Source organism: Erithacus rubecula (genome assembly GCF_903797595.1).
Source record: "Erithacus rubecula genome assembly, chromosome: 27".
In the NCBI taxonomy this organism is placed as follows: domain Eukaryota; kingdom Metazoa; phylum Chordata; class Aves; order Passeriformes; family Muscicapidae; genus Erithacus; species Erithacus rubecula.
The window spans coordinates 969685-982640 of record NC_136679.1 but is presented as its reverse complement, the minus strand read 5'-3'; the positions used below and the strand labels follow the sequence as shown (position 1 = coordinate 982640).

The following is a 12956-nucleotide window of genomic DNA, read 5'->3' as shown; positions in this document are numbered from 1 at the left end:
TTCCCAAATTGATCCGTGAGGGATTCCTGCCCCTTCCCACACGGATCCCTGAGGGATTCCTGCCCCTTCCCACACGGATCCATGAGGGATTCCTGCCCCTTCCCACACGGATCCATGAGGGATTCCTGCCCCTTCCCACACGGATCCGTGAGGGATTCCTGCCCCTTCCCACATGGATCCATGAGGGATTCCTGCCCCTTCCCAAATTGATCCATGAGGGATTCCTGCCCCTTCCCACATGGATCCGTGAGGGATTCCTGCCCCTTCCCAAATTGATCCATGAGGGATTACTGCCCCTTCCCAAATTGATCCATGAGGGATTCCTGCCCCTTCCCACACGGATCCCTGAGGGATTCCTGCCCCTTCCCAAATTGATCCATGAAGGATTCCTGCCCATCCCTGCTCCCTGTGGAATTCCTGCCCCTTCCCACATGGATCCACGTGGGATTCCTGCTCATTCTCCCCTCCCCAATTCGATCCATGTGGAATTCCTGCCCATCCCTGCCCCCAAATCCGTGCCAGCAGGTGGGAGGCCCGGGCAGCACCACCCATCTCCTGCCATTCCTGCCCGTCCCAGACACTCTTCCCTGCCCCAGAAACCTGCCAGGACAAACAGGATGCCACAGACCATGGTTCATCCAAGGGGAGGAATAAAAACAAGGAAAAAGCAGCGTGGGATCTGACACCTCAGCAGGGTGAGGTTGGCCAGGTTTTCCCAGGGTTTTCCAAGCTCTCTGTGCCCCCCAAAACCTGGAGGGATCCAGGGATGAGTCCAGGGAGACAAGGGAAGGTGTTTGGGAGGCTGGAAGTGCCTGGATCCCAGAGATTTTGGGTCATGCCCTCCCCATACCCTCCCTGGGATGGATTTTGGGGGTGTTTTCCACCCTAAACCCCCCAGGATGAGGATTTGGGGGTGTTTTCCACCCTAAACCCTCCCTGGGATGAAGATTTAGGAGTGATGCCCACCCTAAACCCCCCTGGATTGGATTTTGGGGGTGTTTTCCACCCTAAACCCTTCCCAGGTTGGAGTTTTGGGTCGTGGCTCCAGCGAGACAAGGCTGAATCCAAGGAAGGATTTTGGGGGTGCTGGAGATTCCAGAATCTCAGTTTTGCTCTGCTGCAGCTGCTGCCTGTCCCAAATCTCATCTGGAAATCAACCCAGGGAACGCCCTGTGGAACGGGAGTGCCCGAGCCACACCCGGGAGCAGCCACAGCCCCCAGAGCAGAGCTGGGGTGCCAGATTTGGGGGGATTGACCACCCTAAACCCCCCCCCCAGGGTTGAATTTTGGGGGTGTTTTCCACCCTAAACCCACCAGGTTACAGATTTGGGGGTGTTTTCCACCCCAAACCCCCCCTGAATTGGAGATTTGAGGATGTTTTCCACCCTGGGTTGCAGATTTGGGGGTGTTTTCCACCCTAAACCCACCAAGTTACAGATTTGGGGGTGTTTTCCACCCTAAACCCACCTTGGGTTGGAGATTTTGGGGGTGTTTTCCACCCTAAACCCACCTTGGGTTGGAGATTTTGGGGGTGTTTTCCACCCTAAACCCACCTTGGGTTGGAGATTTTGGGGGTGTTTTCCACCCCAAACCCCCCCTGAATTGGAGATTTAAGGATGTTTTCCACCCTGGGTTGCAGATTTGGGGGTGTCTTCCACCCTGGATAGGATTTTGGGGGTGTTTTCCACCTTAAACCCACCAGGTTACAGATTTGGGGGTGTTTTCCACCCTAACCCCCCCCCAGTTGGATTTGGGGGTATTCCCCACCCTGAAGCCCCCCAGGCAGGAGATTTGGGGGTGTTGCCATCCTAAACTCTGCCTGGGTTGGATTTTTGGGGGTCTTACCCAGGCAGGTTGATCATTTGGGGGGGTGTTCTCCACCCTAAACCCTACTGGGTAGGATTTTGGGGGTATTTTTCACCCTGGATTGGATTTTTGGGGTGTTTTCCATCCTAAAGCCCCTCTGAATTGGAGATTTGAGGATGATTTCCACTCTGGGTTGCAGATTTTGGGGGTATTTTTCACCCTGGATAGGATTTTGGGGGGATTGTCCACCCTAGACCCCCCCAGGGTTGGATTTTGGGGCTGTTTTCCACCCTAAACCCCTCCCTGAATTGGAAATTTGGGCGTGTTTTCCACCCTGGGTTGGATTTTGGGGGTGTTTTCCACCCTGGGTTGGATTTTGGGTGTGTTTCCCACCCTGGGTTGGATTTTGGGTGTGTTTCCCACCCTGGGTTGGATTTTGGGAATGTTTCACACCCCGGGTTGGATTTTGGGAGTGTTTCCCACCCTGGGTTGGATTTTGGGGCTGTTTCCCACCCTGGGTTGGATTTTGGGGGTGTTTTCCACCCTGGGTTGGATTTTGGGGGTGTTTCCCACCCCGGGTTGGATTTTGGGTGTGTTTCCCACCCCGGGTTGGATTTTGGGGGTGTTTTTCACCCTGGGTTGGATTTTGGGTGTGTTTCCCACCCCGGGTTGGATTTTGGGGCTGTTTTTCACCCTGGGTTGGATTTTGGGAATGTTTCCCGCCCCGGGTTGGATTTTGGGGGTGTTTTCCACCCCGGGTTGGATTTTGGGAATGTTTCCCACCCCGGGTTGGATTTTGGGGGTGTGTTTCCCACCCCGGGTTGGATTTTGGGGGTGTTTCCCACCCTGGTTTGGATTTTGGGGCTGTTTCCCACCCTGGTTTGGATTTTGGGTGTGTTTCCCACCCCGGATTGGATTTTGGGGGTGTTTCCCACCCCGGGTTGGATTTTGGGTGTGTTTCCCACCCTGGGTTGGATTTTGGGGGTGTTTCCCACCCCGGGTTGGATTTTGGGTGTTTTTCCCACCCCGGGTTGGATTTTGGGGCTGTTTCCCACCCCGGGTTGGATTTTGGGTGTGTTTCCCACCCTGGGTTGGATTTTGGGAGTGTTTTCCCACCCCGGGTTGGATTTTGGGGCTGTTTCCCACCCTGGGTTGGATTTTGGGTGTGTTTCCCACCCTGGGTTGGATTTTGGGAATGTTTCACACCCCGGGTTGGATTTTGGGTGTGTTTCCCACCCTGGGTTGGATTTTGGGGCTGTTTCCCACCCTGGGTTGGATTTTGGGGCTGTTTCCCACCCCGGGTTGGATTTTGGGGCTGTTTTCCACCCCGGGTTGGATTTTGGGAATGTTTCCCACCCCGGGTTGGATTTTGGGAATGTTTTCCACCCCGGGTTGGATTTTGGGGCTGTTTCCCACCCCGGGTTGGATTTTGGGGCTGTTTTCCACCCCGGGTTGGATTTTGGGGGTGTTTCCCACCCCGGGTTGGATTTTGGGGGTGTTTCCCACCCCGGGTTGGATTTTGGGAATGTTTCCCACCCCGGGTTGGATTTTGGGAATGTTTCCCACCCTGGGTTGGATTTTGGGGCTGTTTCCCACCCCGGGTTGGATTTTGGGGGTGTTTTTCACCCCTAAACCTCCCCCCCCCAGGGAAAGGGGGTGTCTGGCAGCCCCCCAACCCCCTCCCGTGACTCCCCAGCACCCTGGGCAGTTTCCAGCTGGGAATCCGAGCCGAGCTGTCCCTCCCAGGTTATTTTTAGTGTCCCCCGGGGCTATTTGGGGACAGCTGGCCCTGTCCCCGTGCCCACCTCGTGCCACTGAGGGGGACACCGAGCCCCTTCCCCACTTTTTACCCTCCTGGGGAAACTCTGCAGCCCCAAAGATTAAAGGGAAGATCTTCCCAAACAAGGCAAGAAAATTCCAGGCTGGGAATGGAAGCAGAGATTGGAATTATTTGGGATTAACCCAGAAGCCCCTTCCCCAAATTTTTCACCCCAGGAAAACCCTCCAGGCCCAAAAATTAAAATGAGGGAAGATTTGGGGTGAATCCAGGAGCCCCTTCCCAGGTGTGGGTTCCACCCCCAGCATTGATAATATCCAGGGGTTAATTAGCACTAATGAAGTTTGTCCTTCCCACTCATTCCCAGCCACAATTAAAGATTTTCCTGCTCAATCCAAAGTGCGGGTGGATCCGGCTCTTTCCCTCCTTGCTGTGGGGTTTTTGGGGATATTTATGGGTTTTTTTGTGTTAAATCCCAATCTTTATGGAGTGATCATTTCCATGGGGCCCCTGGGACTGGGACACCCCACTCTCCATGGAGACCCTCCCCAAATTTGGGACAATCAGCCCAGGAACACCCCAGCACTGGGATCGCCTTCCCGGGAACCCCCAGCCCTACAGACCCCACCCCAAACTGGGGTCACCCCCTTTTTGGGAACCCCAACCCCACAGACCCCACCCCAAACTGGGGTCACCCGCTTTTTGGGAACCCCAACCCCACAGACCCCACCCCAAACTGGGGTCACCCCCTTTTTGGGAACCCCAACCCCACAGACCCCACCCCAAACTGGGGTCACCCCCTTTTTGGGAACCCTAACCCTACAGACCCCACCCCAAGCTGGGGTCACCCCCTTTTTGGGAACCCCAACCCTACAGACCCATATCCAACCCTGGAATCACCCCCTTTCTGGGAATCCCTCAGACCCTGCCTAGAGACACCCCCACCCCAATTTGCTGCCCCCCCGCCTTTTTGGGAACCCCCACCCGCCTGAGTTTTTCCATTTTCCGGGTAACCCCAACCCTACAGAGCCCCCCAGACCGGCACAGCCTGTCCAGGACCCCCACGGGACCCCAAAATCCGCCCCTGCTCCCTCCCGTCCATCGCCGTGGCGCCAGCGCGCTTTTTTCCCGACGTTCCTTGCTGCAGCGAGACTTATTTGCATAAGCCCGCCCCATATAAAATTACACAATCCTAATAAGGAGATGGCCACGCCCATTTTCGTAGTAGCCCCGCCCCTCGTGCCCCGCCCCTGCAGGAGCATTCGCGGTCCTGCAGCGCCCCCTGCCGGCGGCTCTGGGGCAGCGCGCGGGGCCCGTCCTGACCCCAAAACAGGAACCCCCCTTTCGGGACCCCCCCCGAACCAGAACCCCCCCTCTGGGACCCCGTCCTGAACCCCAAAGCCCAGATCCCACTCGTCACCCCCACCCTGAGCTCCCCCAAACCACGACCCCCCCCCGACAGCCCCCCCAATCCCAGACCCCCTTCGGGATTCCCCCCTGGACCTTCACCCTGAGCCCCCAACCCAGGACCCCTCCCTGCCCAAGACCCCCCAAAATTCTGCCTCTAAAACCCCGCCTCCCCCCTTGGGGTCCCCACAAGGCTCCTCTTGGGAGCTCCCCAATTCTTGTGACGCCCCTGAACTACCCTTGGGACCCCCCCTCATCCTGGTGACACCCCCGGGGTCACCCGCGGGACACCCGAAACCGGGACCCCCCCTTGGTTCCCCCACACTCCTCCCTGGTTCCCTCCAGCCCCTCCCGCACCCCAAAACGCGAGTGACACCCCAAACTCTGCATCCCAGACCCCCCCATCTTTGGGGGGCTTGGGAGGGGTCCTGGGCAGACATTGATGGATGGAACCCCTCCCCCAACCCGCCAGAACCGGGGGCGCAGCTGCCGGAGCTCCCGTGTCCCCCCCCCAGGGGGACCCGCAGATGTCACCGCAGCTGGGACCCCCCAAAAACCCTCTGGGTGTACCCGGCCTGCATCTCACCCCCTCGATGGGTGACAAAAGCTCGATGGGACCCTCCCCTCACCCCAAAACCCGCGCTGGGTGGGACGGGGGTGGCGGGGAGACCCCCAAACCGGCGACACCGGGGGGTGGGGTACCCCAAAACCCAGCCCTGTTCCCCCCTGCTCTGTGTCCCCTCTGTCCCCCCCACGGCGACCTTGGGTCACCCCCCGCTCTCTCCGCAGCCCGGGGCACAGAACAAAGAGGAGGAGGAGGAGGAGGAGCGCGAAGGCCCCGGCGGTGACAGCTGGTGGCCCCCGGGTGACACGGGGACAAAGGCAGCGCTGCCGGGGACAAAGGGGCTGAGCGGGGAGGGGGGACAGGGCGGGGGGACAGCGGCCCCAAAAAACCCCCCAGCGGGGTCCGGGCAGTGTTTGGGGTGCCAGGGGCACAGAACAGGGAGGGGTGGTTTGGGGTGCCCGTTTTGGGGTGCTCGTTTCGAGGATGGCTGTTTTGGGATGCCCGTTTTGGGGTGCCCGTTTCGATGATGGCTGTTTTGGGATGCCCGTTTTGGGGTGCCCGTTTTGGGGTGCCCGTTTCGATGATGGCTGTTTTGGGATGCCCGTTTTGGGGTGCCCGTTTCGGGGATGGCTGTTTTGGGATGCCCGTTTTGGGGTGCTCGTTTCGAGGATGGCTGTTTTGGGGTGCCCGTTTCGATGATGGCTGTTTTGGGATGCCCGTTTTGGGGTGCTCGTTTCGAGGATGGCTGTTTTGGGGTGCCCGTTTCGATGATGGCTGTTTTGGGATGCCCGTTTTGGGGTGCCCGTTTCGGGGATGGCTGTTTTGGGATGCCCGTTTTGGGGTGCCCGCTTTGGGGTGCCCGCTTTGGGGTGCCCATTTCGAGGTGCCAGTTTCGGGGATGGTATTTTAGGGTGTCCGTTCCGGGGTTCCCATTTCGGGGTGCCCATTTCGGGGTTCCCCCATCCGCACCGATCCGTGGCTCGCTTCTCCTGCCGGCCGCGTTTTCTCTCGGGCACGGGGGGAAAGGAAAAGCCCCCGGGGCCGGGGGGGCTGCGGTGTTGGAGCAAGGAAACCCGGGCCCCCCAAACATTCGGGACCCCCCAGGCGGCTCCGGCTGGGCCGGGGTCCAGCGTGTCCCCCCTCCCCGCGCGGAGCTGTCGCTGTCGCCGCCGCGGTGACACATCGGTGACACATCGGTCCCCGGGGCGCGGGGGCAGCTGCGGCCCCGCTCCGCGCTGATTTAACGAGGAAATTTGGGGGCCGCGGAGCAGCTGCAGCGCCTGCCCTGGGGAAGGAGGGGGGACAGGCGGCAGGGGGGGCTGGGGGGGGTCGGGGGGTCCCTCTGCTGTCCCCACCCCGCTGGTGACCTCAGGAGCGGCTGCTTGGTCCTGAAAATTTGGCTGAGAGGGGATGGAGAGGGTGAGGAGAGGGAGGAGGAGCGCACAGAGAGGGGAGAGGGGATTTGGGGGTTCGGGGATGAGATGGGGTGAGACATCGGGGGAGAGAAGGATGGGGAGAGGGATGGAGAGGAGGATGGAGAGAGGGATGGAGGAGGGATGGACAGCAGGATGCAGGAAACAACGCCAGGAGAGCTGGAGGGACACAGGGATGGATGGATGGATGGATGGATGGATGGATGGATGGATGGATGGATGGATGGATGGATGGATGGATGGATGGATGGACAGACGGGGAGTGCGCAGGACAGGCAGGCCCGGGTGGCGCGGGGGTGGCCGCGGGGACAGTTGGGGACAGCGGGAGGGGCCCCAGAGCCGCCCCGCAGCTGGCGGGACCCCGGGGGCGCCCCCGGCCCGGCCCCCGCGCTAATGGAGCGAGCGCGGCTGTCAGGGACGCGGGGACAGGGCTGGGACAGATGGAGGGACTTTAATTGGTAATTAAATCCCTCCCTGGCAGGTGAGATGAAGCAGCAGCCAGCCGGGGAGGGGGAGGGGAGGTGACACCGCCAGGGGGGAGGTGACACCGCCGGGTCCCCATTCCCGGTCCTGTCTCGTCCCTTCGTCTGGAGCAAACCCAGCCCTGACCCCCCCAGGCTGGTGACAGTCACGGCACGGCAGGGACACGGACCCGCGAGGGACCCCGGATTTTGGGGGGCTGGGACTGCAGCTCCCTTCACCCCCTCCTGTCCTTGTCCCCTCCATCCCCACATCCCCAGTCCCAATTTCTCTCCATCCCCAATCCAATTTCCCCACATCCTCGATCCCAATTTCCTCCATCCCCAGCCCCAATTTCCCCACATCACCTGATCCCAATTTCCCCACACCCCGGGGGTCCTGGGGGGATCAAGGGCCTGGATCCAGTTCCCCTCTGTGGGGGAGGGTCCGACCGGGGGATAAAGGCGCTTTATGGCCCCAGCCCCCCCCAGATGCCATCCCCATGGTGACACTGGGGACGGGGACCCCCAGAGCCCCCGGACCCCCCTCCCGGAGCCCCCCGGGACCCTCCGGGGCTGCCGGCTCCGAGCGCGGCCGGCTGGCAGTGACAGGCGGCGGGTAATTAATGAGCCCGTTAATCACCGTTAGCGGGGTAATGAGGGGCTGCCCGAAGCGCGGCTGTCACCGAGCGGGGAGGGGGGACGGGGACAGGAATGGAGACACCCCCAGCCCCACTGGGGACCCCCAGCCCCTTTTAGGGAGGGGTCCCACAGCAGAGCCGAACCAATGAGCGGCTGTGACATCTCAAGGGGGCGGGTCTATCGCGACATCAACCAATAGCCTGAGAGCGTGGGTGTGGTCGATAAATGACGTCACAGGGCGTGGCAGCCCCGCCCCAAAGCCGCCGCGGAGCTCCCGCCCAGTCCGTCCCACTCCGGGCGGGGTTTGGGGGGTGACTGATGCTGCGGGCGGGGCTGAGGGGGCGCAGCGACAGCGAGCGGTGTCACCGCGCTGGGGACAGTGCCTGTCCGTCACCATCCCCCCCTCCCGGGGCCGGGGGCTGCTGCGACCCCGCCGCGGCCACCCAAAGGGCGGGGCGAGCGGGTCTGGGGGCCCTGAGCCCGCCCAGAGCAGCGGGTTTTGGGGATGTCCCTACTCCTGTCCCCATGGCTCGCAGACCCACGGGTGCCTCGTAGGGGGCTAAGAGGGGGTCCCGTCTCCAGCTCACGCCCCCCACTCTCCTGTCCCTGTCCCCTGTCCTTATCTCCGTCCCCATCCCCATCCTTGCTCCTGTCTCCTGTCCCTGTCTCCTGTCCTTATCTCTGTCCCCCATCCTTGTCCCCTGTCCTTATCTCTGTCCCCCATCCTTGTCCCCTGTCTTTATCTCTGTTCCCCATCCCTGTCTCTGTCCCTTATCTCTGTCCCCCATCCCTGTCCCTTATCTCTGTCCCCCATCCCCATCCCTGTCCCTTGTCCTTTTCCCTGTCCATCCCTGTCCCCTCTCCCCCCTCAGTCACACACATCTCCTCTCCCCCACCTCAAACCCAACTCGATTTGAGACAAAATCTGTGTTTATTCCCCAACACCCCCAAACCCAGCAGCCCCCCAGGGCTGGGCAGGGGGTGTGGGAGAGGCAGGACCCCTTTGGGGACCCCGCTGTCCCTCTGGGGGTCACAGGTTGATTCCCATCAGGTTGACCGGGCGCCCCCCGTAGCGCTTGGAGATGTCGGCCTCGATCTGCAACAACGGGAGGGGCTCAGCGCTCCGGGGGGCACAAAGGGGGTCCGGGGGGATTTTTGGGGACCCTCACCAGTTTCTGGAGCTCCTTGGCCCTGTCCTGCAGCTGCTGCAGTTTGGGCTCCAGGGCTGCCTGCTCGGCCAGCGCCCGGCGCCGCTGCTGGGCCAGCGCCTCCCTCTTGGCCAGCAGCAGCTCGGCCTGGAGCAGCTTCTGCTGCAGCAGCGCCGACACCCGCCCCACGTACCTGGGACAGGGGACAGGGGACAGGGGACATGGCATGAGTGGGGACATGGCATGAGTGGGGACAGAGGGGACATGGGATGAGTGGGGACAGAGGGGACAGAGGGGACATGGCATGGAGTGGGGACAGAGGGGACATGGGATGAGTGGGGACAGAGGAGACAGAGGGGACAGAGGGGACATGGCATGAGTGGGGACATGGCATGAGTGGGGACATGACATGAGTGGGGACAGAGGGGACATGGGATGAGTGGGGACAGTGGGGATAGAGGGGACAGCAGGGACACGGGACAGTGTGGGGACAGTGGGGACAGCAGGGACAGCTGGGTCACTCCTGCATGGCATGGAGTCACCTGGGTCACACTGTGTGGCATGGGGACAGCTGGGGTCTTTTAGGGCTATTTTAAGGTTATTTCAGGGTCTATTTTGGGCCTGTTTAGGGCTATTTTAGGTGTCCTTTTAGGGCTGTTTTAGGTGTCCTTTTAGGGCGGTTTTAGGGCTGTTTTGGGGCTGTTTTAGGTGTCCTTTTAGGGCTGTTTTGGGGCAGTTTGGGGTACCTGGGCGAGGCCAGGATCATGCAGAGGTGCTGCACGCTGCGGGAGCAGAGCTGGGCCAGCAGCTCCCGCGTTGTGGCCAGCAGGGCCCGCAGCCGCTCGCTGCTCTGGCCCTGCAGCACGGCCGGGGCCAGCTGCAGCTGGCTCATGGCCACCACGTCGGCCTCGTCCTCCATCTCCAGCAGCCGCTGCGCCAGGAACAGCTCCAGCTGTGGGGACAGGGCGGGGTCAGCCCCACTGCGGGGCGGGGGCCACCAGCACTGTCCCCTGGTGGCCACCAGCAGTGTCCCCTGCCACCCACAGTGTCCCCTGGTGGCCAGCAGCAGTGTCCCCTGGTGGCCGCCCACAGTGTCCCCTGGTGGCCACCAGCACTGTCCCCTGCCACCCACAGTGTCCCCTGGTGGCACCCACAGTGTCCCCTGGTGGTCACCAGCAGTGTCCCCTGGTGGTCATCAGCAGTGTCCCCTGGTGGCCACCCGCAGTGTCCCCTGGTGGCCAGCAGCAGTGTCCCCTGGTGGCCACCAGCAGTGTCCCCTGGTGGTCACCAGCAGTGTCCCCTGGTGGCCACCCACAGTGTCCCCTGGTGGCCAGCAGCAGTGTCCCTGGTGGTCACCAGCAGTGTCCCTGGTGGTCACCTCCATCAGCTCATCAATGAACTGGTTCCGAGTCTCGGCGTTCTCCAGCACGGTCAGCGCGTCCGAGCCCTGGGCCACGTCCTCGGGGTCTGGGGGGACCCCAAAGCCAGCTCAGCATCACCCCAAATGATGGGGACACCCAAAAACCCCAGCCCAGCACCCCAACCCCACCCTGTGCCCCACCCCAAACCCCTCTGGGGTGTCCAGGGAAGGGGGAATTTGGGGGGTGGGAGGTACAGGACACCCCCGGGACCCCCCAGCCCTGCTCACCCTCAGTTCCAGCCTCCAGCACTGTGATTGTCACCTCCTGTCCCCCTCCGTCACCCCAGTCGATGCCATCGTCACCCTAAGGGACAAAAGGTGACATTGGGTGACATCAGGGGGGATTTGGGGACACGGGGACACCCCTGGCCCTGGGGGTGTCACAAACCTGGGCACTGGGCTCTGCTGTGACTGTCCCCTTCTCTCCATCACCCCAATCGATGCCATTGTTCCCCTAAGGGACAAAGAGTGACACAGGGCGACACAGGGTGACAAAGGGTGACACAGGGGACATTTGGGGACACAGGAACACTGGGGGATGTCACCCACCTGGGGATTGGGCTCTGCTGTGACTGTCCCCTTCTCTCCATCGCCCCAATCGATGCCATCGTCCCCCTGAGGGACAAAAGGTGACACAGGGGGAATTTAGGGACAAAGGGATATTGTCCCAGTTTGTCCCTGAGGGACAAAAGGTGACACAGGGTGACACAGGAGGGAACTGGGGACACAGGGACACTCGGGGATGTCACCCACCTGGGGACTGGGCTCCACCGTGATGCCCCAGTCGCTGTCCCCGCCCTGGGGCGGCTCCGCGGGGAAATCCCCCCAATCGATCTGCGGGAAAAGCCCCAAACCCGCCCTTGAGCCACGGCCCCAAGGGCGCAGCGGGGCCCGCCGGGGTCCCCCGTGTCCCCCCGCACGCACCGTGTCCTCGGGGGGCGGCTCCGGCTCCTCCCGCAGCTCCGGGCGCTGCAGCAGCCGCGGCTCCCGCCCCGTGCGCCAGCGGAACACGGAGCAGTTCCCGTGCACAGCAACGAACCGCAGCAGCGGCAGCACCGGGACACCGGGGCTGAGCACGGGACAGCGTGGGCACGGGGACGCGGGACAGGGACACGGGACAGCGTGGGGACACGGGACAGCGTGGGGACAGGGGACAGCGTGGGCACGGGGACACGGGACAGGGACACGGGACAGCGTGGGGACACGGGACAGCGTGGGGACAGGGGACGCGGGACAGGGACACGGGACAGCGTGGGGACACGGGACAGGGACACGGGACAGCGTGGGGACATGGGACAGCGTGGGCACGGGGACACGGGACAGGGGCACGGGGACAGCGTGGGGACACGGGACAGGGACACGGGACAGCGTGGGGACATGGGACAGCGTGGGCACGGGGACACGGGACAGGGACACGGGACAGCGTGGGGACACGGGACAGGGACACGGGACAGCGTGGGGACACGGGACAGGGACACAGGACAGCGTGGGGACACGGGACAGCGTGGGGACACGGGACAGCGTGGGCATGGGGACACGGGACAGCGTGGGGACACGAGACAGTGTGGGGAATGGGGACATCGGGCACGGGGACACGGGACAGGGACACGGGACAGCGTGGGGACACGGGACAGCGTGGGGACACGGGACAGTGTGGGCACGGGGACACGGGACAGGGACATGGGGACAGCGTGGGGACACGGGACAGTGTGGGGAACGGGGACATCGGGCACGGGGGCATCAGGGATGGATGGGGACATCACAGGGGATGAGGACATCATGGAGCATGGGGACATCAGGCATGGGGACATCAGGCATGGGGACATCAGGCATGGGGACACCTCAGCTGAGGTTTGGAGTGACCTGGAGCTGTTTTGGGGCTGTTTTAGGGGAGGTGAGGGATGGTTTGGGGGGGCTATGGATGTGTTGGAGGAGCAGGGGATGTCCTGGGGCTGTTTTGGGGTGTCAGGGCGGTTTTGGGGCAGTTTAGGGGTTGTTTTGGGGCAGTTTAAGGGTGCCAGGCTGTCCCCACCTGTCACACACGAAGGCCACGCTGGCCTCGTACAGCTCGATGGCGTCCCCGAGGGCGCTGGCGCCGTCCCCAACGCGGGACAGCAGCGCCGGCAGCGCCTGCACCTGAGCCAGCAGCTCCCGGCGCACGTCCTCCCCCTGGACACCGAGGGGACAACGGGGACACTGGGGACACCCTGGGGACACTTGGGGACACTCTGGTCCCAGTGTGACCCTCCCTTGGGGGGCTACTTGGGGTTGCGGATGGCTTAGGGTCTGTTTGGGGCTAT

The 12956-nt window shown here is 62.4% G+C and overlaps 1 protein-coding gene across 1 annotated transcript in view; it reads right to left on the bottom strand.

The window, feature by feature from the left end:
- Positions 1-9006: 9006 nt before the first annotated feature.
- Positions 9007-12956, bottom strand: part of CDK5RAP3 (CDK5 regulatory subunit associated protein 3) — a gene marked incomplete at its 5' end in the record, with an annotated part of 4729 nt that continues 779 nt past the window's right edge. Inside the window, 10 exons of the mRNA XM_079327811.1 lie at positions 9007-9184; positions 9258-9429; positions 9983-10188; positions 10615-10703; positions 10885-10960; positions 11045-11110; positions 11206-11271; positions 11410-11490; positions 11581-11725; positions 12689-12825. Of these exons, the coding sequence (XP_079183937.1) occupies positions 9119-9184; positions 9258-9429; positions 9983-10188; positions 10615-10703; positions 10885-10960; positions 11045-11110; positions 11206-11271; positions 11410-11490; positions 11581-11725; positions 12689-12825 (1104 nt within the window). The 3' untranslated portion in view covers positions 9007-9118. The remainder of the gene's footprint in view (positions 9185-9257; positions 9430-9982; positions 10189-10614; positions 10704-10884; positions 10961-11044; positions 11111-11205; positions 11272-11409; positions 11491-11580; positions 11726-12688; positions 12826-12956) is intronic.